The following is a 24,608-nucleotide window of genomic DNA, read 5'->3' as shown; positions in this document are numbered from 1 at the left end:
CCTGAGGTACAGTAACTATCCCACTGTTGCAGATATATAAACAGTGGCATGGGGAATGTGACTCTGTCTGATATCACAGCATCAGTTGTATGTAAACAAATCCACACTTTGCTGTCCAATATTCCTCCATCCACCCACCAGCCAATATGTCCTGTCTAATGGAGTCTGGAGTATCCAGGCTGAACACATGCTATTCCTACCAAATCTTTCAAATCAGGGGGGAAAAATGGAGAAAAATGACTTCTGAGCATCACTAGAGATGTGACCTGCAGTGATAAAGGAGGAGCAGACAGTGCTGGGAACGAGGAGTTTGGACACTGGCTCTGTCTTAAAATTACACCGTACAAAAGATGCAACAGAACCATAAACACCACTAACAACATGGTCCCAATAATAACTGAATAAATAACGCTGCTCTGAGCAACCTGGGATAGGGGGTTGGAACCAGGTGAACTTTAAGATTCCTTCAACCCAAATCATTCTGTGCTTCTATGATTCTATATGTGCACATCTAAACACCCCTGTGTGCACCTGTGTGTGTACCTCCACATAAACATGTCTATTAAAATCAATGTTTCCAACCTCATAAGGTTGCACCCACCATGACTCTCCTCTGATTGAAGAGGCTGTGGAAAGGTATCCAAAAATCCAAATACTCCCATATAGCTCTAAGCAAGTCTGGCCACCACCACAGCACCTGTCCACAGCAAACAGCAATGTGGTAACATGCACAAAACCTAAGGAGCTGCTCAGAACACAGCTGTATTCACAGACCCTAAAGAAGGATTTGTGTACTGAAAAGGCCTTTTCCCCCAGCTGTATCATTTGCCCTAAAAAAAGATGCAATTCAGACTTGCAGAAAGACCATCCCCAGCCCACCAGAACATTGCTCCTGAATCTGTTTATTTGTACATATGTCATATTACTTGTACTCTCTTAAATGCTTAACATTCTCTATTTAATCTTCTGGGAAGTAAAAAAAAAAATAAAAAATTAAAAAATAAGAAAAAAATTAAAAAAAGAACCAGAGGGCATTTCAAAGCTCTGTGTTCCATTATCTCAACCATCACCATAAGCCTGACCTGGCTTGTAACCCAGATTAGCCATAATAGCTGCTGCTCCCTGGTGGAACTGGCCCAGTGCCTCTCTCCAGTTCAATGCTGTTTTCTGCTGGCAGATTAAAGATAATGAATGCAGACAGATACAGCTTTCACTGCAAGAGGAGCTGATGTGAGTGGCTTTGGAGGTGTCTCTTGCCTCCTGAGCCACCTGCCATCTGTTTAATCTACCAAAAAAAAACAACAAAAAAAAAAGCCAAACCCCACCTCTGTTTTGTTAATGTTGCTTAGTATTAGACAGGCATCACTGACTGAGGTCCTGTCATCCTCAGAAGTGCTGGTTTTAGACCAGGAGGATTTTTCAAGGACGAGAAGAGCCAAAGTGGTTCTTGAACAACCTGCAGGGCAAGGAGAGACCATGGCAAACCCTTACTGGGACTGTCCAGCACCTCCTGCCATGCCCTCCATAAAAGCAGCAGCTTGAACAATAGGATGGGGGTATTTGCATATATTCTCCGTCAGAATTAATTTGAGTTCTTCCAATGGCTTCCATCAAATTAGGTTCATTTGGATGCAGAAATAATCTAGCTGGGAATTCAAGCTTCCTCTGCCTTTTCCACAGCCACAGCTACCAGACTATGCAGGGAAAACCCACACAGAAGAATCTGCTGTCTTTTTTTAAGAGAGAACACTAGAAAATACTAGAAACATAATTTTATTGAGGTCATGTCTGTTTCGATATTTTTTAAATTAAGAGGCTAAGAAAAACAATGAGAAGAAAGAGGGAAGCTGCTCTGTTTACAACCTTCTGATAAACTTCATTACTCAACTACTCCCACTCCTGTGGTCAATGTGCAATGATGATGAGCTCTCCTGGGGAAGCCTAACAAAGATTTTCAGCACCTGAAGCTGCAGGAGTATCCGCCAGCTCCTTTCCACCTTCTCTGGACATGTTTTGATTTTCAGAAAGTGCAAAATTGTCATGTTTCTGATAATAGGGAGAAATCTAAAATGGTGCCTTCACTACAAGTTCTCCTGGCCCAGAGTGAAGGGAAATTGAGGATAGAGGGAGTGGGAAAGTCCCAAGGATAAGAACTTCTCTGCAGAAATTCTTCCATAAACACCTCCCACCCCCACCACAGTGGGAATGGGATGGATTTAAACGTTAGGAGATTGTGTCTGACAATCCTGTAGTCCACCAACTCCCTTCAAAACCGAGTATTTTTTACAAAAGAGCAAACATTACACATAGGCTGTGTCCTTTGGCAGAAAAAAAGCCCTCACCCTGCATCAACATCAGCTCCTGCAGCTCCTTAGGGATCTGCCAAGGTGGGCCACAAGGGAAATTGGCGTTTCCTCCTCTTTTACTGTTTGACTTTCCCACTAGAAATACTCCACATTCTGCCTCTCTCCTCGCCTTCCCCTTTTGCACCATGACTGCTTTGAATGACACCAGCCCTATTTCCCCTTCCTTTTGCACTGCAAGCAAAGCCTTCAGCATTCCTGGCTTTGCCTTTTGCTTTGGAAAACCACAGTGCAAGGAAAGCTGAAATTATGGGGAGGCAGAAGAGCATCATGGCTGCAGGGGTTTATTCCTGAGGATTGTCTGGCTGCATTTATGATAATCCCTTCATTCCATCTGCATCCCACGCACTGGTGCAGCAACCCCATTTTCTAGTTCCAAGAAATTATGCATTCATTATGGAGGAAATTAACACCTCAAAGCAAACTATAATTAGGAATTCTTCAATTCGGTTTATGCTTTTTCAATTAGGCCCTCTATAATTTTAATCACGGGAGCATTAACATGTTTCCGGAATTTATATACCTGTAGTATAATTAAATCCTGAAATGCCTTAGTCTGCAACAGCAAAGCAGGGCTTGCTCATCTTCCCTTTTATTGTGTTTTTCTGTTTTTGTAGACACACCGAGGGGCACCTGCCTGAGTGAACATCTCCTGCCACGTGCAGCAGAGAAGGAAGGGCCACTTGTCCTGTGAACTCAACCCCCTCACTCCCAGGGCAGACACTGCTCCTGAGGGGTGGACAACTGCCAGGGACGTGTACTCAGACTCATCCCATTCCATCTTAAGTGCCTAAAGGAGCTGCTTCAATTAAGTAAATCATCCTTAATGATCCTCCAAAAAAGCCAAGGTCCTTCCTGTGGTCTTCCCAGCCCTGAGCAGCTGTGGCCCAGCTCAGCTCATTTCACTGAAGGGTCGGATCCAAAAGCTCTCACAGGCTTGGCACTGTGACACCTCCTGGAAGTCTGAGTTTCTGATTTTTGAAGTCTTTCATGCTGTTTGTTATTACCCTTTGATTCTGTGACAACAAGGAAGGGGCACAGTGGCTCTGAGAGCTGTGGAGCAAAGAAATGTCTTGGGAAAAGGAACCCTCAAACTGGAACCATGGGTATTTTCTCCTGTTCCCTTATCTAATAGGGTGACAGATTGATGTGAGGAGATGGCCATCAATTTGCGAATGTCAGCTTAAAGCTCAGAATTCATTAACCTGTTGGTTGCTGGAATTAAATCTGGCAGTTTATAGTCAGCATAAAGAATTTATGCATAAAGAATTTATTCAAAAAACTTCCTTTCCTCTACTCAGTATCCTCAGGTCTTCACAGCACTAAAAACTGTTAGCAAAAGTCTCCCTGTAGCACTAATAAAATGCTGTTTGGCACCAAAGAATTTGCTCCACGTGTAATTTGATTGTTAAAATACTATCATTCAAATAGACACCAATTTTATGGCTTTCCTCTCCCATTTCTGTTCACTGCCAAAGCTCCCTGTGGAATGGTCAAAGACACAGCAGGTCACCCAGGCTGTGAAAATGGCCATGGTTGGGATGGCTGAAAAATGGTAAAAGGTAAATTTGTCCCCTTTAGGGGGCTGAATTTCAATTGTACATTGTGCTGATCCAGTAAGAAAATGCATTTCCTGTACCAGATGAGAAAATTGACCCAAAATGCCCTTTAGCTTCACTTTTTGGGACTCACACCTGACTCTTCAGGGAACTAAACAAAACCTTTAAGCCCCTATTCAACTAATTCTGCCACGTTACTCAAAAGACTAAAAATTAGACTATTAAGTATCACCTTCCTGATACTTGTGGTTGTACCTTACACACCTGTATCTCCATTTTGCTTTTCTCCTGATACAATAGGCAAAGCATCTCTAATATTCATAATAATTTCAAGTACTAAATGCCTTTCACCCAAATTCTCAATTTTCTTCTCTCACATTCACACACAGTTGAAAAAAATGTAGATCTAGTTTATCTCTAAGAAGAAACTTCTTTACGTACCTCCAAACTCTTAGCTAAATTGAAGACAGAGTGTCAGGCAGGAGAAACTAAGCTTGAATGATTTCAGAACAATATCCCTGAGGTATATTATAGGAGACGTTAATTAACACAGATAATTTGGCTTATAATATCAGAAGCCTAGATTGATAATCTCATTTCTCATTAAATACTACAAAATTAAAAGATGACATTAAATACTACAAAATTAAAAGTGACGACTGCTTGCCCTCTATTGAATCAACCAGCTCATGTGATGCAGACATTTAAACAGGAGCTCAGAAAAAGCAGAGCAGGAATTTTCTCTTCCAAGTACTAACAATGTGCCTTTCAAGGGAATCTAACTTTCTGAATTACCAAGGGCATGATAATTTCACCCTTAGCACCCTTTTTATTGTTTTGCTGCTCCTTCACTCCAGTCTTTATTTTCATATACAAGGTTCTACATGGGAGTTTTAAGAAGTAGAAACTGCCACCCTTTTCTGCCATTAATGAATCAATTATCAGCACGACTGCCTGAGGCAGGCTCATGTGATGCCACTAAGAAGCTGCAAAGCAGAGATCTGAGCAGCACTGCTCCCTCTGTACTAATGGAGATCTACAAACCAAAGTCACCTGTGGCAAAGAAAAACAAAAGCACCAGCAAATATTGTGAATTTAGAGTTTCTCCACCGCAGAATCAAGGTCACTGGGCTTGCAAACCACTCCTTTGTAAGGCTGGGAAGAGCTACTGTGCAATAAAGGCAAAATCAGACTGAAGATGCAGGGACAGTGATGCAGGAAAGGCAGGGTCAGGATGAGCAAGGAATGCTCAAAATCACAGAAAAGAAAGAACTACCTGGCAATTAAATTTCGAGCCTATGGCTCCAAATTTTCTCCATTTTTACTTTGTTGCTGATAGAAGGACAAGTTTTAGCTACTTTCAGTTCTGTAACATAAGATGGAAGCAATAGCATGGCCCTTCTTTCCAGGAAAATTTTAATCATTATTGCATGTAGGAATACTAAGTACACAGATACATCCAAAATGATTATTTCCTGGGAGAATAACTTGAGTATAAAACCAGAAAAAACCCACTGTTCCTAGGTGTTCTGTAAACTACACTACATCTGTCTTCTCCTAAATTTTTTAGCATCATGTATAACAAAATTTCCCTTTATTTCATGCTTGGAAGATCAATAATCAAATAATAACACTCAAGTGTAACACGGAGCTTGGTCTATAGAAATTAATTTTTCCTCCTGGCTGGTTGTTGATATGAAAATATTTATTTCACCTTTGCTCAGTCCTTAATATATTTTAAATATTTAAACTCTCTTCTCTTATTCAGATTTACGTATTTCCTTTAAGATGTAAATTAATAAACTGACCCATCTGTACCTGTGTGCTGGCAGCACACAAAAGAATATCACAGATTATTTACTGACACACCTCTGAGAACTGCTGGAAGAGAGACCAAATCCATATTGCTCCAACAAAAAAGTTTTCTATTTTCTGAACCCCACCCCAAAATAATTGCAGGCTCTTCTCGAACGTCCTTCTGCAGTGTCCTACAGCTCCACCACGCAGAGCAGGGTACTGACAAGGCAATCACACCTAAGGGGAGCATTTATCTAAGCTCTGAAATCCTCAGAACTAACACATGCTCTGGAAATTTGATTTTCTCCATAACAGTAGTATAGGTAGATTGACAGAACCAACTGCGTGTTAATAAAGCAGATGGACCTTCAAATATCCAACACACAAAAAGCAGCCTGTGGACATGTCCTGCAGATAAAACCCCTCAGAGTGTTATTTCCAAGCTGGGAGTGGGATATAAATTCTCAAATAGAGGTCTAAAGATGTCATATGTGAATAATCTATGAAGGACTAACTCAGCCCTCCTGACAATAACAGATTCAAAGGCAGAAATATCCTCAAAATCACATTGGAGGTTTTCAGGAAAGAGTTGAGGAGTAAAGATTGAGAACACTTGCATTCCTCCTTCCTCTTGTGAATGTATTATAGATGAATGTCAGCCGCCAGCAAATCAATCATAGCACCATTCACATGGCTTAGATTGATATAAGAACACCTAAAAGTTATTTTTAAAGGGCAATGTGGAGTCAAACTGCAGGTTATATCACGAAAAGTAAAGGCAAAAATTAAACACCTGTGCCACAAGGGAGAATATTTCTGCTTGCCGAGGCTTCACCTTTCTTTTGGCAATAAGACAAAATAGATCAAAGAATATCTAAGTTTATATTAATCCTATTAGGTTGCATGAAAGAGTCCTCATTGTTATCTATAGATCATTAACAACACTGACTTCATGATCGTTACTTTTATAAACAGCCACATTTAAATTATTTATCATGAGCATTGGGGAACATCAGAAGTGTCTTAATGCTGAAAGTGACTTTGGATTTGGTGTAGCTCCATTTCAGGTGAATGAAAATACAATTAATCTTATTTTAAATATCCTTCTGTATTATTCTGAAGATATTCTTGCATCCCATGCTCCACCTCTGTGCTACAGCAGAATGAAATAACTCAAGACCAAGTACAGATATTGCCTCACAGTCACATCCCTACGTGTTCTGCAACTCACAATCCCCTGAACAGAAGACAAAATATTAGAATAATTACTGTATATTAATTGTTTTTCATTTTCACAGCTTGGGAGGACCACAATAAAAACTGGAGAACTGCAGAGCAGAAACTGTCAGGTTGGTGGGATAAGGGGTCATCCTATTCCTGCCCAGAGAAAGCCCTGAATAGCAGAGCTTTTCTAGGAAGGTGTGAGGGGAATCCACTGCAGACTCCTCTCAGGAACTGTTCAGCCCCATCTGGGGCAGGCTGGGAGATGAAGGATCCAGGAAAGCATGGTCACATCCACCAGGGAGGCCAGGAGAAGGCATCCCCCCAGGATTTCCTCTACACCATCTCACTGCTGGCCAGGGAGGTTGCTCAGCCCTTTGTCTCAGACCTGGGCTTGCCTTAATGCCTTCAGCAACAGGGCAGAGCATGGCATCCCACCAAGAGGGGATTAATGAGGGAAATGAACCCCACACAACCAAAAGGTAGAACATCTAACCAGACAAGAGCAAAAAAGGATACATTTGATCTCAGCTGAATGAATAAAACACACTGAGGAGGAAAAACCATCTCATTCTTGTGTTATCGTGGGTGCCAAAAGCAGTTCACAATATGTTGCTCGTGTTATGTCCCTCTGAGGGAATGGGACCCATTTCTGGAAATGGTATTTTGAGAGAATTTCACAAATGGGGCAGTGTGCATAACAGAGTGAAAGAAAAGGGAAGAGGCTAGGAGAAGTAAAGCTTGAAATTACTGGATTTATTAAGGTTAGCCTAAGAAGAGTCTGGATGGTTCTACAGGGGAAGAATTCTGAGCCTGTCAGAGTTAATAAAAAGCTAAAGATCTCCCCAAGACTCCTTCTCCCTTACTCCTCCTGCCCTTCTGCTTTTCATGCACGCATCTGTAAGTCAATGAAATGGACTCATTATAGGAAATAATTTTATCACTTAGATGTGGCATGTAAATATTGCACTTTCTGCAAACGTGTAATAGGCTATGATGCAATTAAAGAAATCAGAGTGAAAATTTATAAAAAATCTCTACCAATTTTATGTACAGATGAATTTGCTGGAAAAGGCATTATTCACTGAATGCAGTTAAAGTGCAGTAAATCGACTTCGAGAAAAATCACAAGACTTTTCAATAAAAAGACAAAATAGCGACACTGCTAAGACAGCAGGTGGTAAAACGAGATACAGGAATGTTCCCCCGTATAAAGAAATAAAACAAAACAAAGCTGTGTGATTTTACTGCTCTTTTCCAGCAGAAAAAAACATCCCTAAAGGACTCAGAAAATAGGCTCCTAAATTTGCTCATATGGAATACCAGAGATTGAAAGGCAAACTTTGAAATACATTACTCAAAAAAACCAGAGAAAGGATGATGCTTAGTCTTAAGGAATGGATTTTTTTGGTTTTGTTTGAGCTTGTCAATGCAATTTGGGGCCAAGCCACAACAGAGTTGGGGGATCACCACCTGATATAGGATATTTAATTAAATCCAGTGCTTTGCATCTAGAGCAATTTGCTCCTGAATACTTAGTGGGCATTCTTCAAAAGCATTAAGAACCTGTCAGTGGGATACAGAAACCCAAAATGAAAGAAACACATTATGAAAGGGGCAACTATGGTGTTTTTTAAACACCCATGGGAAAAACTTCAAGAGTCTCTTGTGAACACTGGAAGTAAAAGCTTGAAGATCCCACAGGGAGGTAATGAATATGTGCTGGACTCCTCTGCAAGGCAGGACCCACTGTTTTTATAAGTGATTCCAATTGCTGCTGTCAGCAGAGGAGCCTGGCAGGATGAGGGGCAGCAACAGGTAAGGCAGTGTGGGCTCAGAAAGGAAATTTGTTCGTCTGTGCTGGTGCCTTGCACCAAACACAAATTCACTGAGATGGAAGAGAGTGATGAGTACAGAACTCCAAGTGAGGGAATGACCTGCAGGTGAGTGTCCCACATCAGCACGTCCCCATTCAGAGCAGCACCCAGCTCAGACAGGCAGCAAGATTCCCTGCAAGGTGCCACCCCTATGCCATGGGTGCCTGGGCAGCTCCCTGCCCCTAAATGACCAGGGAAGGGATGGCACCCCTGTACCTGGCACTGGTGAGGTCACACCTTGTGTTCTGTGTCCAGTTCTGGGCTCTCACTGCAAGAAAGACCTTGAGGGGCTGGCACATGTCCAGAGAAGGGAAGGGAGCTGGGGAAGGGGCTGGAGACTCAGTCACGTGAGGAGCAGCTGGAGTTGTTTAACCTGGACAAAAAGAGGCTCAGGGGGAACCTTCTCCCTCTGCACAACTCCCTGACAGGAGGGGGCAGCCAGGTGGGGGTCGGGCTCTGCTCCCACAAGGGACAGGACAAGAACAGCCTCAAGCTGTGCCAGGGGAGGTTCAGGTTGGACATCAGGAGGAATTTCTTCACGGAAAGGGTGGTCAGGCATTGGAAGGGGCTGCCCACAGACATGGTGGAGTCACCATCCCTGGAGGAGTTCAGAAAATTACTGCAGATGGCACTCAGTGCTCTGGGCTGGTTGATAAGGTGGTGAGTGGTAAAAGGTTGGACTCTATGGTCTTGGAGGTCTTTTCCAACCTTAATGATTCTGTGATCTGTAAATCCTCTACTCTGCAGCAGGATCTGCTTGTCTGTGCTAGCAAAGCCTCACTAAATCAAAATTCCTTTTTTTCTGGACTTCACTGCACAGCCACCCCAGCAGCACAGCTGGATTACGAGTGTGAGAAGTGTGTTAAATCCAGAAACTGAGCAAATACCTCCACAAGCATTAAAGACAAGGCAGGCACTCCTAGAATAGTTACCAGCAGGTCTTGTTCATTATGGAAGAGGGGGCAGGATGGAGACCTGGAGCCTCCTCCACCCTCGTGTGGGGATGTTCAGTCTCCAGCTCCACATCCCGCTGTGCTCCAGCACTGCAAAGGCATCTGAAGTGATGCTGAGAGGGTAATAACCCCAACAGTGCCAGCAGCAATCCTTCCTGGAGGCTAACAGCGGGAGGCAAGGAGGCTGAAGCATTCATGAAAGGAGAGTGTGAAAGGCAGAATCAACAGCTCAGTTGGCCTTTTAGTCAGCGCTTGCTTTCGGCAGCTCCATTATCAGAGCAGAATGAGAGAGGAGTGAGGGAAGCCTGGGGAGGAAGGAGAGGAGGGAAGTGTAACGGGAAAAGACAAAACACCCACCTGACAGGTGCTCCCCGGGACTGAGCAGGCTTCAGCATGACGGTGATGGTGGTGTCAGTCTCATTGAGGGGAGAGTCCGTGTCGTACTCCGGCATGGACGGAGCTGCAGCAGAACAAAGAACGCCTTCATTAGCACCAGCCACTGCCTTTGGTAGGGATGGCAAAGTTATATTAACATTTCTCAAATGAAATATCAAAATACTTCCCAGTGTTATGACCAGAATGATCAAAACTGCTAAATATTTTTTCCATTCCAATGAAAAAGAATCGGACAATCTTCAAGCTGGCTCTGAAAATCCTGTCTTGAATTTTTAAGACTTAGTAATGCCTTGAGATGGGACCATTCCTTCAGTGTTAAAGTGAGGAAAGGAATCTGCATAGACATTATGAAAAACCCATATTATTAGGATGAGTGAATCAGTGGCAGAGCTAAAAGTACCCCTGAATCCTGAACGGTTTTCCCTGTTCTGGTCAGTGGATTTGCCCTCTCAGTGGATTTGCCCTCTCACATCTTAAGAGATTCTAATGCACAGACTTAATCTGGTCCCCTTGATTAGCTGGAGGGTGTGCTAGGAAGCACAAAAGATGAAAAGAGAGGAGCACAAACTAGGCAGGTTATTTTTGCACCCAAACCCAGGATATTTTACCCTAGTGCTTAAGTGCTGCTGACTCACCAGGCAGCTGCAGAGATCCCAGTGCCACCCTCGGGCAGTGCCCAGCCATGGCAACCCCAACCCTGCTCCCCCCAGCAATACAGAAACCCACTGAATAAAATCCCACTCAGCAAAACTCTAGTTTCTCCTTCTGCTTTGTTATCTTCTCTTAGGACCATTCCATGAAAGTAGGACAACTTTCCTTAGGAAATATGTTTCACTTATTGCTTCTTCCTTCCCCAGGAGCAGGCATCTCTTTGGGACAAGTTTTAGTGCTGAAGGCTTGACGAGATCATGAGGTCAGAGCAGCACCAAGTTTGTTCCAAAGATGCAGGTTTTGCTGAAATAACTTTAAAGTATAAAACAAACAGAAGAATTCACACAAATAGTTCATCTGTAGCTCACAAGGGCAAGCTGCATTGTGGGGATCCCATATTTAATCCTCTCATAGTGATTTCCACTGTAATCCTGTTTACAATCAGGATTTTTATCTAAATGCCTGAAAGCTGTCAAGAATGGGGGCTGCTATTATCATCTCAGCTGCTGGCTTCCCTGTCAATAAGCTGGGAATGTATTCAGAGTGAATGTCAACTGCTTAAGAAGGATTTCTCTGGAGTAAGGTGCTCTCCATCAAGGGGAAGCAGTGACTCCTTGAAACGAGACACATCCCCAGTGGTCTTCCACACCAGAGATCACTGGAGATGCTGGAGGTCACAGAATGGTTTGGATTGGAAGGGATCTTAAAGATCATCCAGTCCCACCCCTGCCATGGCAGGGACACCTTCCACTGTCCCAGGCTGCTCCAAGCCCTGTCCAGCCTGGCCTTGGGCACTGTCAGGGATCCAGGGGCAGCCACAGCTGCTCTGGGCACCCTGTGCCAGGGCCTCAGCACCCTCACAGGGAAGGATTTCTCCCTAGCATCCAACCTGCCCTCTGTCAGGTTAAAACCATTCCCTTGTTCTGTCACTCCAGGTCCTTGTCCAAAGTCTCTCTCCATCTCTCCTGGAGCTCCTTTGGGTACTCCTGTAGAAGGCTGCAATGAGGTCACCCCAGAGCCTTCTCCCCTCCGGGGGAGCACACCCAGCTCTCCCACCCTGGCTCAGAGCAGAGGGGCTCCAGCCCTCTGAGCATCTCTGTGGCCTCCTCTGGACTCAATCCATCATCTCCATATCCTTCCTGTGCTGAGCAGCCCAGAGCTGGATGCAGAGCTCCAGGTAAGGTCTCATGAGGGTGGAGGAAAGGACAAAAATCCCCTCCCTTGACCTGCTGGCCTCGATGGCACAGCAGGAGTTGCTGAGCCCTCTGGCCAGAGGGGACGGTGCTACAGCATGACTTAGTGCACCCACAGAAACAAATACACACATTGCTACAGCACAGGTGTCTTTCCATGTGAAAAAAAATAAATACAGCCTACAAGGACATTCCTGTCAGTGCAAACATCCTTCTTCTCCCTAATAACCTTGAGGCTGCCTCTTAGAGCAAATTTAATGGTAATTCAAATTATTTGGAAAATGTATCAGAAACTTGACCATGCAATGAGAGAATCTAATGCCAGAGACAACCCTAATGCTTACCCACCTATTGACAGCCAGATATTTGGGAGATGGGGGGTAAAAAAGTCAATAAACCAAGCTCAGTATGCATATACTTGGCACTCATGCAGGCTGCTAACACAATTTGAGCACTCATGGGATGATAAAATGAAAAGAAAGTGAATCAGAGGAGAAAAGGCCCCCAAACCATTGCTGTGTTTTTTATTTCTCTGGTCACAAGGGAATGGAGTGCATGCTGTGCTGTCCCTTCACAGCAGGGCTGCAGAGCCCCCAGCAGCCCACGGAGCTGTTTGGACACTTAATGGCTTTTACTTCAAGTGGTTCAGGGCTTGAGTGCTAAATGTGAAGGGTTCAAACCCCGAGCAGAGGGAGGAGATGTGCTTTGCTTCCTTAAAATTTACCCTGTCACTTACTGCTCTCAACTTGCTATTATTAACTGATTTTGAAATAGGGCAGTGGAAAATCTATACTGTAGTGCAATCTTTTCTACAATAACCAGCCATGATTTCAAGCATTACCAGTATCCTGAATGTTCCAGATGTGTATTTTGACTTTACTGGAAAAAACTGTTAAAATACTCCAGAAAATGACAGCATTTCTCTCTGTTAGAAAACCTATTTTAAAAATCTATTTTAGTGCTATCAACTAAATGTTAAAATCCACATATATCTGCCCAATATCACCACTACAGTCAATTTTTTTATACAATTGCCCTGTTCCCCCTTTTGTTTCCCACACCTTCTGTTTTCCATTGCCTCCTTATTTTAGTGCCTTTCATATTCTTATATGCCTCAAGCCCTCTCTCTGCTCTTACCCATTAAAAAACCCAAGAAAAACAGCTTTCCTCCCTTATTTTTAGTCTCTTTGCACTATTAATTCAATTACTTCATTACATCCATTTTAGTACATCCTGAAAATAAAAAACCACATTACAGAAGGAGTTTCCCCAGCCAGGCAGATAATGCTAACAATAATTACTATAAGGGTAGCTCATTTGTGGAACTAATGATGGTTCTCATTTAAAATGCTCCACAGATATCCAGGGATACTTAGGACACCCACAAATTAACCACTGTAATTGTAACCCAAATAAACAAAAGTCTGTGGCTGTTTCAAAACTCTGCTCTATGAAACTTGGAGAGACATTAAGCTGAGTATTTTAAAATAATTTTATATGCCAGCTTTGAGTTTGAAGGATAAAGCCCTAGATTTTTTTCTTCTTCTTCTTCTTTCAGTACCTGAAATCTTGGTTGCTATCCGGGTGGTGATGGGCGGCCCAAAGCCCTTGACTGTGCTGGCTTTGATGGTGAATGAGTAGGTGGTGCCTGGGTACAATCCCACAAAAAGGTGATGGGTTTCATTCCGCAGCTTGAAGACTTTCCCCCTTTGGCTGGACAGGTCAGCACTGGGATCCAGAGACCCAACAGCCTTGTATGTGATCTGCAAATGAAGAACAAGCACAGGAGGTGATGAGGGGCTTTCTGCACCCGGCCTCTCCCGGCTCCCCTGCTTTGTCACCTCTCGAGGCTGAACTGCAAACACAAGGAATTATTTCAGGATTGTTTCCATATCTCCCAGGAACCATTTTGTGTTTGGGTGCTGTCAAACCAACATGACAATTTTTCCAATGCTTTACTTAGGGAAAAACCAATTTCCTCTCTCAGCTAAAGCCTCAGCACGTGCTGACTTACAACAAAAGATGTGAAGAGTCGCCTTATGCTCCCAAGCTCAGAACTTCTGTTGTCAAACCAGAGCACACAGCACGGCCGGCAGGATTTTCATGAGAATTCACCCATGCAACGCCCACAGCTCATGAAAACCCTGAGCGCAAACATGGATATGTTTCCTTTTGGCAAATCATCTCCTCAAAAGGCAACTGAAAACAATGGAAGCCTTTTTCTGACAAAAAAAAGCTTTGGAGGCCTTTTCCTGTGCTACAGAGAATACGCTGAAATGAAATAATATGTTTAAATGAAATAAAGTTCACCACGTCTTTAGGCAAAAGCCCTTCTCTCTGTGGAAACCAGCTTCTGCTGTCCCTGCCCTCATTCTGAGCCTCAGAGTGCAGATTTACACGTGGTGCAGTCTGGTTTACACCTGGCTGAAGCCAGGAGGGCTCCAGACCTGGAGGATGTCCTGAGTACACCTGCAGCTGGTGCCAGCACACCCTGAAACCTGCCTGAGCTCAGCACTCTCACCCACAGCAACCCTCCTAATGTACAGACACTTCAAGGGAAACTCATGACTTATTTACCAGCCAATTCCTTGCCTGAGTTCCAAATTCAATCCCAAGGCAGCTCAATTTCAACAGAGCTGTCAATATAATGTACCATGCTCTGCTGCTCTCCTCACCTTTTTTGATATTATGGGATCCTCACTTATTTGTAATGAAACACTATGAATAAATCAATGTATGTTAATACATGAGGTCTTCAATTTTTTATTAAGGTCTCCACAAGAATCTAATTCCCAGCCTTTGTGAAAGAGCCTTTGAAAATCTTTAAGTCACTTGCTTTATGACAGGAGGAAAATGTTGCATTTTGAGGAAGAATAAATATCCACTGTTTAAAAAGGGAGGCTTTAATAATAACAGGATAAATAAGAGACCAAGACTGATGTTACTGACACCAGAGAAGGGTGAGAGCATGTGAACCCTGTTATTTGGACAAAGAAGAAGAGTTTAGACAGAGCTGACATCCAAGATAAGGCAGTGTAACAGAGAAAGGGCATGAATTACACCAGCAACAAGAAAGTACAGAAGCAGAACTCTTAAAGGAATTATAATTAGACAGCTTGCAGGTGGTTTCATTGAGAACCAGCTAATTTTTCCAGGAATTATAATCTGGGTTTAAGTTTTTATTACATGCCAGACACCTGAGAAAGAGAGACCTCTGAGCATAATGGTTCTTAAAACAAACAACAAATTAAAAACAGGAGGAAAATCTCTCCACCCACTGCTTTTCCCTCAGGGACTCAAGAACCAGCTGGCATGGGACAGTATTTTGAGAGTTCTTATCACATCAAGGCACTTCAAGGCAAGGGAATTTGTAAGAAGACCATTGGAATTAAATTGAGAAACAAATACTTAAATCAAGAGACATGACCCTGTCCATGCCATAGCTAAAATCCAGAAAGAAAAATGCATTTAATTTAATGTTATGTAGGAATGAGCCAATGCAATCTTGTATGCTCTGTTGGCACAACAAGAGCTAGAGAAATAAAAATTCTATAAAACTACAAAGGAGAATCAGCAAAATAGGAATTGGGGGAGAAGAAAAGGAACTTTCTACACCTGGGGCACTGAACAGCGCATTCACAGGATGCCCAGGTCAGGCAGTGGCCTATGCAAAATCAGTGGTATTTATTTTCAAGCCCATTATACTGAAGGTTATAAATACAGTGAAAGATGCACTTGTCCTTGATCTCCATCCATATAAATAAATGTATTCTGCTACCTTCAGCAGTTTTAAAATCATTACAGAAACAGTTATTTTTCCTTATTTAAAAAAAATAAAATCTAAAACCCCCCTATCCCCTTAAGGCAAAAAGAGCTACAAAAGCTTTCAAAAAGAAGAAAAAAAAAAAAAAAAAAACCAAAAAAAAAAGGAACCCCCCGATTTTAAAAAAAAAAACAAAAACAAAACCAAAAACAAAACAACAAACAAACCAACCCAGTCTTTATTTTTCTGTTGACTGTAGCAGAGAATGAGTACAAGGGACCTTAAAACAACCTGGGTCAACTCACAAGTAGCAAAGAAGGAGGAAAGAGCACTTGAGACAATGTCCCCAATTTGATATTGTAGTGTGGGTCAATTTTCAGAGCAATTGCTCACTCAAATCAGACTTCAGGATTTCCCAAGGTTCTTTTCAGGATATATAAACTCCAGCAGAGAGATTTGTGGCACACCCAAATGGGAGTTTACCTTTTCTGCAGCAAAGTCTCTTTCCAGTAGACACAGACCTTGTTAAACCAGGTGGTGTGGGGTTATTCAGAGCACCCCTGTCCCCAAAACTGAACATTTGACTTTAACACATTAACAGTACCTGGATGCAGCACAGAGAACAGAAACATAACAGTGCAAAGCTGTGCATGTGTCCAGGGTCACCCAGTCCAGCAGCAGAAATATTTAGGGGTTGATAAGTGCAAATGGTGCAGAAAGAGCAACCAATTCTTGCTCTCATCAGGGTTGAGCTCTTCTCTGCTTCCCTCCCTCCAGGAGGGCTCTGAGTGACTGGAGTGGGCAGGAAAGGGCAAAGAGCCCCTGCTAGGAGAGCCCCTGGGCTAAAGGGCACAGGCACTGCCAGGAGAGCTCCTGGGCTAAAGGACACAGAGACACTGCCAGGAGAGCCCCTGGGCTAAAGGACACACAGACAGACACACAGACACTACCAGGAGAGCCCCTGGGCTAAAGGACACACAGACACTGCCAGGAGAGCCCCTGCCCACTTCTGGGAGGACTCTCCTCACCACCACGAGGACCTGATGTTCTCCAGGCTGCCTTTTATAAAACCAGGGATTCTACACTCCTCTACACAAACATTTGTGTGGCTGAGAAGTCTGTGGATTTCTGTAATTGCTGAGTGCTGCTGCTTTAAGCAGCCAAACCCCAGGTGAAGCAGAGGAAGCAGCTCTGGAAACAGAGCTGTCCACTTGGAAAAGAAGGCAAACTCTTCCAGCTCAGCAAAAAACAAACAAACAACCAATCATTGTTCTCTTCCAAGTGAGCTACCTGCTGCTTTTTAGCTCTGAGTGCTGCCCTGAGTGTGGATCAACAGCTGAGAGCTCTGGCTCAGCCTCATTCCTCTCTGGAGCTGCAGGCACAGTGACAGCAGCTGCCACTCCAGCTGCAGCCACAGCTGGCCCTGCCAGCAGCTTGTCCTGGGGCTGGCCTGGCACACATCCCTGCTCTGCCACCCTCCTCCCAGCCAGCAGCAGCTCCAGGGGCTGGGCACTGGGATTTCCGCTCTGGAGCAACTCAGAAGTGCCACAATCCTGGGTTTGTGTGTAGCCATGGCCCTGGGTGGGAGGATTTCTCCTACAAAAATCAATGTGTTGCTTCTCTGTTCATTTCCATGTGTGCTCCACCAAATTATAGCGGGTTAAAAGGAAGGCACCAAGAGTTTCCAGTCTTCTCAACTGATTTAAACTCAATTTTCTGAAGCAAGAGAAACTGCAGGGAATCAGAAAGTGAAAAATTTTTGAAAAACCGTGGAAATTTCCGACTCTGGAGTAATTTATGAAAGCACAAAAACATGTCTGGAGAAGAAATATAGCACTTCTCTGGAAAAAGAAGGATGCTGGAAAAAACACCTGTCTTGTGGTTTGTATGCTGAATATTTATCTTAATTTCTTGTTCCAAGTGTCAAAGCATTTCATTACAAAACAAACAAGAGACTCTAATCTAAAAAAATAAGATGACTCAATCGCTCAAAAGCAGCTGTTCTAAATTATTTCAAATAATCTATTTTAAAGACAAGCTGAGCTATCTAATACTTCTGTATTCTCAAAAAAAGGAAGAAACATCATTAATTTAAAAGTTTAAAAGCACAGACAGAAAACAAACAGAAAAATACAAAAATATATTTTAAAACATAATTCTGATTAGAAATATTGAAAATATTTATTTGCATCCTGATGCAAAATAAATGCAAATACAAAGATGAGGAAATTTCTCACAAGACTGAAACTCTCTGATTTTTAACCACCTTCCTGATTTCCCTGCAGGCCAGGCACTGTCCTAAGTGGAAAGCTGTCTTTGCTCTGCAAACTGTAATGTCTGTTCAGGGTTTCCACAGGGAATGGAGAGTTTACACATCAGCTCCAGGGGAACTTGATGGTCCCAAGGAAATTTTTAGTGGCCAGCACTTCTATGGATCTAAACACAGCAAAATCGAGCAAAGAAGTAGACATTAATAAATGCTAAATCTCCTTGGAACCTCCTTCACTGAGTTAATTAAATGCTTCTCATACTGAAGCAATAAATTTCAAAAAATCAAAAAGGCAAATGGTGAAGGAACTCAGAAGAAGAAAGAACAGCAATTTTCCCACCAGCACAAGAGGGTCAGAGCACTGAGCCCGGGGCTCTCCCAGCTGGGCAGGAGGGATGGGATTTAGGAGGTGCTCAGATGCTGAAATCCCCAGCAAAATTTGGCTACATGACTCCAAATCCTTTGTAAAAGGTAAAACAGGCCAACAGTACAAGTTTGAGTCTACTAGAAACTATCAAAGAAAGCTTTATAGTTTAGTGTCCAGGTGTTCAGTGATGCATAATTGCTGTGATAGATTGGAGAATAAAATAAGAAAATATCAGCATAAAGGCTGGTGAACAAATTCACTCCTGGTTGTTATTTAAGCAACCAATCCCAGTGCACGCCAGTCCCCATTAACCAGGGGCACCCCCTCTTATTCTATCTTTCCCTCTGTTTTTATCCACTTTAAAGCTCAGAATATTAACTCTTTTAAATCACCGAGCTATGGTAACAACCCCAGAGACGTAGATGTAATATTCAGAGCATAAGCACAGCTCTTCTCTCCTTCCCAGAGCCCAATTTAACACAATTTTCTGGGGAGATGTGAACACTTTGTTAACTGTCATCGTCTGTGACTGCAGAACTTCTCTTACAAGGACATAAAACTTTCATGGGGAAGGGAGAAACAATAACAGAGATATTAACTAAACTAGGAAACACAAGTTTATTTGCCATTGCAAGAGAAAAAACACACAATTTAAAAAAACCCAAAAATATCCTACTGGGATTTTTCAAAACTCCTGTGGTGAACAAGCAAGTGCACAAGTCTGGAGAATTTTACTCTTTCTTTGCATGGTGGAGGAAGAAAGTGCTTTGTCTTATGCTTTCTAAATTAGAAATGCCAGCAAGAGTTGAAGATTAGAAGTTTAAAAAATCCCTATGGAAAAAAAAAAGGTATCTATTGTTCAAAATGTGGTAATTAAACAGAGAAATAAACCATCAAGAGATGTGATGAATTAACTTTGGGTTTAGAAGCTCCTTTGGAAGAAGCTATAATGGCACAAGCACGAGGCCCTAAGCTTGATACAAGAACAAATTGTGATAAAGATCTCATCACTCCACTGTAATGGCTTTTTTTGCCCCACTACTAAAATCCTCAGGGAACCCAGGATGGCTGTTCAGACTCTCTTTAATCCTTTTAAATAAATAAATTAACAAGGCAGAATATTCTGCTCAAATCACGGCTGATAGATCCATTTAGCCTGCCCATACATTTGGTACATATGAGTAAGATTTCACCCTGATGAATAACAGAGTTGTCAGGATTTTGTGTGTTCATAACCTTAAATCTGAGGACAGAACACTCCAATGTCTCAGGATTGAGAGCTTGCCTGTCAAGGAGAAAAAAAAAAAAAAATGTTCAATATGTTCATATGTTTCTTCCCACAGCAATTGATCCCGGTATGCAGACCACTTTATCTTACATCTTTTGCCATACAGAATTAATCAGCCTCGGCGAGCAGAATTTTGCTCTCTACAGCCATATCCACCATTAAACATTAGGACTTTAAGCTTCGCCTCTGATTTCAGCAATTGCAGCCTGTTTCAATGCAAATGGTAAGTACTGCTGTTAAATCACACACTACTTTGTGGGTACATTATACAACCTTATATCTATTTTCCATTTTAGTGACAGCCTGCATAGCAGTTTGGGGAAGGCATTTGAAGCCTATAAATCCATTGCATTATTCCCCTACATTCCCAGTGATGTTTGATGTGCCTGTCTTTATAAAACAGCCTGTTCTGCTTCTCCACACCCCTCCCGCAACCTCTCCCATCTGGGGATGATTTGGAGCTGACAGGTAGCTGCACTAGCTCTCTATATATAAAACAGGTTTTTTCCTCCCCTTTTTCACTCAGCAATGCCTCAAGACTAAAACAATCTCTTGCTATGGACAACAGAGGAGGCAGGACAAGGAAGATGACACAGCCACTGCATGCATGAGTGTGCCAAGGTCAGGAGCAGGGTCTGCAGGGACACCCTCACTGCTGTCTGTCCCTATACTGAGACAGAAGAAAAGGCAGATTTTCCTGACTTTTTCCTGCTTTTTGAACTCACTCCTGCCTTGTGAAGCAAGACCTGGCATCAAGACCATTTTTATCCCTCAGTTCTTTCCATACAATGCATCACACAGGGCACAGGGAGGTGGACTGCACTGGGAATAAGGATCCCAGAGAGTGTCACAGATGTCAGCTCCTCCAGCACTGCTCAGCAAGCAGGAGGCAGTCTGTCCATCCAACCAGAAAATCCACTTGTCTGGAGTTCCTTCCCACACCGGGCTGGGCCCAGCTTCCCCTGTCCCATGGGACTGTGTCCTGCCACCAGGTCCCACCTCTCCCATTGCTGGCTGCCCTGCTCAGCTGATGGAAAAGCCTGGGACCAAACCCACTGAAACAGCAAAGCTGCTGGCATCCCAGAAAATTAAAGCTGCAAACCAGCCCCAGCTCTAATTCCTTTCTTATTTTAAAGTGGAGCCTTCTGGAGAGGGACTTTTCCCAAGGGCATACAGTGATAGGACAAGGGGGAATGATTTAAGTTTGATATTGAAGAAATCCTTCACTATAAGGGTGGAGGGGCACTGGCACAGGTTGCCCAGAGAGTTTGTGGACACACCACCCCTGGATGTGTATAAGTCCAAAGTTGGACAGGGCTTGGAGCAACCTGGGATGGTGGAAGTTGTCCCTGCCCATGGCAGAGAGTAGAATGAGATGAGCTTTAAGGTCCCTTCCAACCCAAACCATTCTGGGGTTCTATAATTCTCATTTTGAGAACCACTAAAGTCCCAATTGCATAATCCTCTCTGGAGCTGGAGTCACTTCTATTTACCTAGATGACATCCAGGCAGGCTCAGCTGTGACCAAGCCTGACTTAGTGGTGTTTAAATCCTCCTTAGAGCAGCTTCAGGACTGCTCAGTGTTCAGCTGCCAGAGCCAGCTCCAGGGCACTCACACCCCACACAGAGCAGAGCAGAGCAGCTCTGTCAGTGCCAGGCTGTGCTCCTGGCCAGCGCCTGCAGCCTGCAGCCACCAGGAACTCTCCCCTGTGCCTTGCCACACCACTTGCTTCAAATTCATAACAGGGCTGGCACAAGACTTCACAAATAGATGAGGAAGAATTTTGTCACAGGCAAAGTGTGATTTTCCAGGGCTGGAAAACATTCTGCAATTCTTAAGAGTGCAGAGATAAGGGAGTCAGGTATCAGCAGAGAGCTGGATGTGTTTCACAGGGTTCAGCACTGCAGATGGAGAGGAGGGGAAACCAACTGCAAGGCTTCATGATTGAAAACACCTCAGGAAACAATAGGCTATTTAGTTTTAAATCTTGCCTTACATATTCCACTCCATGCTCTAATAAAGCCTACAGGAAAACTTCATTTTTCCCCGTATCCCAAAAATAAACACAAATCAACTGATGCATTCAAGTCTGACAGAAATATCCTTGAACTCAAAGTTACACAAACATAACCATTCATTTCCCTAGTTGCTGCCTCGGGGAAGCAGTGTTCCTCTAGCCAGGTGTTAAGATACCATGTGCAATGTGAGTTAACCATGAAAAGGACTTTATTCACAGTATGGTTTGGCTTGGAAGGGACCTTAAACATCATCTTGTTCCAAATCCACTGCAATGGGCAGGGGCACCTTCCACTAGACCAGGTTTTTATGATGGAAGAAAACCAGCTGTAGCTCAGGGTCTGCTGGAAATGTTTTATTTTGAATTCAGCGTGTGCAGAGGGTGTACAAAGTGAGAACGCTCTACAGAACATCTCACTCACCATCATTTTGAAATTTCATAAGGCTTCTCCATAGTTCTTACCACATGTGGATTTATTCTCACATAGTCAGCACTGAGTTTCCAAACCACATCTTTCTGAACATGAGTTTGTATTGTTCATAAGACACCCAACATCAAGAGCAGCTTCAGATTTCAATAGGAAGAACAGCAAGGAACAGCCTTTCCCAGCCACAGCCTTCCCTTCCTGCTCGTTTGAGACTTGAAAGATCCATAAGACGCTTTTAAAATTGTATATTTCTTACGCAGATCACCCCGGCACCACCAGTGGCTCTTCCCCAGTCCCTGCTCACCAGGCTGAGCCATGAAGGTTTAATTGCCCCCTCCCCTGCAGGGACAGCTCTGAGCAGCAGGGCTCAAGCTGGGTAAGGACAATCAGCACTTCTGAATTCAAACCTGGCAAGCCAACATATTCCCCAGCCTCAAACTCACTCAAGAATGAAAATCAGCTCTTTTCTCCCTCACAGCCCCTTGCTTGGGGTCACCCTTAAAACCACGTGTTCCCAGTAAAACACCACTGCATGGACACCTGATGCAATAGAGCAGTGAATTACAGAGTCACTGCCCAATGAACACAAGAGCAAAAAGCAGGTACAGGTCCATGGGACCAAAGCCCAGACTTTGGTTATCCTGCTTTTCTGCAGAAATCCTCACTTTCAGGCATTAATCCTACATTTAATCTTGGCAAACCGCAGTTTCAGCAGACAATTAAAGATCATTTGCTCTCCAAAGGTGAAATATAATTGTGCCTTGTATCATTTTAAGTAGCTACAGAGATTCTCCTCCTGCAACAGAGATTCCACACCAGGTTCCCAGCCACATGGAGACTGGCACAGTCCCCATCCCTGTTTACAGCATGACTGGTAGCACTTGCCACTTCCAGTTCCGAGGCTGGTATCAAGCAGAGTGTAAATCATAAACAGCCAGGGCCCAGAATGGGGGCTCTACATTTGCTTTCAAGCTGAAAGCTGAGAGTGTCAGAGTTGGAGGAGTCAGATCTATCTGTGTTTTGCATCAAAGCATGCTAATATTTTGTCTAGCTCACCTCCATCTTCACATTCCAGCACAAGCCTCGCTTGGGTGTGAAAGATAAGGCATGAAGAACATAAGGAATCCCTTATTTTCCACATACATTATCAGAGCTGCTTGTTTTCTTGAAGGGAGCAGGAGAGAAGCATTATCCCTCTGCAACACCCCACGGGCTGTTAAATGTAAGGAATGTAATAGCAGAGACTCAATTCAAATAATCACAAAATGGTTTGGGTTGGGAGGGACCTTGAAGTTAATCCCGTGCCACCCCTGTCATGGGCAGGGACACCTTCCACTGTCCCAGGTTTCTCCAAACGCCATCCAACCTGGCCTTGGACACTGCCAGGGATCCAGGGGCAGCCACAGCTTCTCTCAGTGGCCAACTCCAGTGATGCACCACCCTCTTAATAAAGAATTTTTCCTAATATCTAACCTAAATCTCTGCCCCCTTTCAGTTAGAAACCGTTTTCCCTTGTCCTGTCACAAAGCCTCTCTCTAACTCTGTTATAGCCCTTTAGGTAATAGAAAGTGCTCTAAGTCTCCTCAGAGCCTTTTCTCCTCCAGGCTGAGCCCTGGAGGGGGCTTTAGGGTCCTTTCCATCCCAAACCATTCTAGGATTCTCTGAACATTACTGCCCCTGTCACAGACTGCACAGGAGCGAAAGCAGCATGGAGTGGGCAAGGCACAGCTTTAATCCCAAACCACGTGGGAAATCTTACAAAAGTCTTAATATTCCTAAGACACAAGAACCATAAGCAGCCTGGATGCACACCTGGATACATCTGCAAAGGAGGAGCACTGAGCACAGGAACACCAGCTGGAGGCACTAAGCCAATATTCTGAGCCCAGCAAACCCCCAAACACACATTTAACCTCTTTCCTGCCAAGGGGATCTGAAGTGCATCTCTGCATTCTCATCTCAAAAACAGAGGATGAGTGAATCAAGCCCAGAACTCTGTTCTTATCCCAAAATCAACCTGGGATCACTCACACAAAAAATTTAAAAATTCTTGCAATGAAGGAATCACAGAGCACTAAGGATGAGAACTCACTTGTAAATCAGTTCTGAGACCTATTAAAACAAAATTTACTTTTCTATGTTGATTTTTTTCCTTTTTTTTTTTTTTTGTCCTCTTAAAATTTTCAGACTTAGAGCAGAACTGAAAGCATCTCAAACCCCAAATATCCATGAATAATAAATAAGAATGGTCATACTTTGCTAATCACAAAATAATTTGCCTGCACCTCACCATGCTCTTTGGACACTGAGTTTGCCATCCCAGAAAGACAAAGCATTACAAGAGCAGGTACAACTGTTTTTTGACATTGTGTGTTTAAACAATGACTCTGACTGCACTTTTTACAGTTGCCTCTCAAGCTACACCATCAAGTTTTCTGAACTTTGTTTTATTTTTTTCACAAGAAA

At 43.3% G+C, this 24,608-nt stretch overlaps 1 protein-coding gene across 1 annotated transcript in view; it reads right to left on the bottom strand.

The window, feature by feature from the left end:
- Positions 1-24,608, bottom strand: part of PTPRT (protein tyrosine phosphatase receptor type T) — a 443,055-nt gene that overhangs the window by 99,574 nt on the left and 318,873 nt on the right. The window contains exons 10-11 of the mRNA XM_041419248.1: positions 13,572-13,773; positions 10,128-10,230 (exon numbers count right to left, since the gene is read on the bottom strand). Coding sequence (XP_041275182.1) covers positions 10,128-10,230; positions 13,572-13,773 — 305 coding nt within the window. The remainder of the gene's footprint in view (positions 1-10,127; positions 10,231-13,571; positions 13,774-24,608) is intronic.

This window comes from Onychostruthus taczanowskii, unplaced genomic scaffold (assembly GCF_017590055.1).
Source record: "Onychostruthus taczanowskii isolate IOZ18803 unplaced genomic scaffold, ASM1759005v1 scaffold60, whole genome shotgun sequence".
NCBI classification, from domain to species: domain Eukaryota; kingdom Metazoa; phylum Chordata; class Aves; order Passeriformes; family Passeridae; genus Onychostruthus; species Onychostruthus taczanowskii.
The sequence above is the reverse complement of the archived record's forward strand: the minus strand, read 5'-3'. Positions and strand labels throughout refer to the sequence as shown.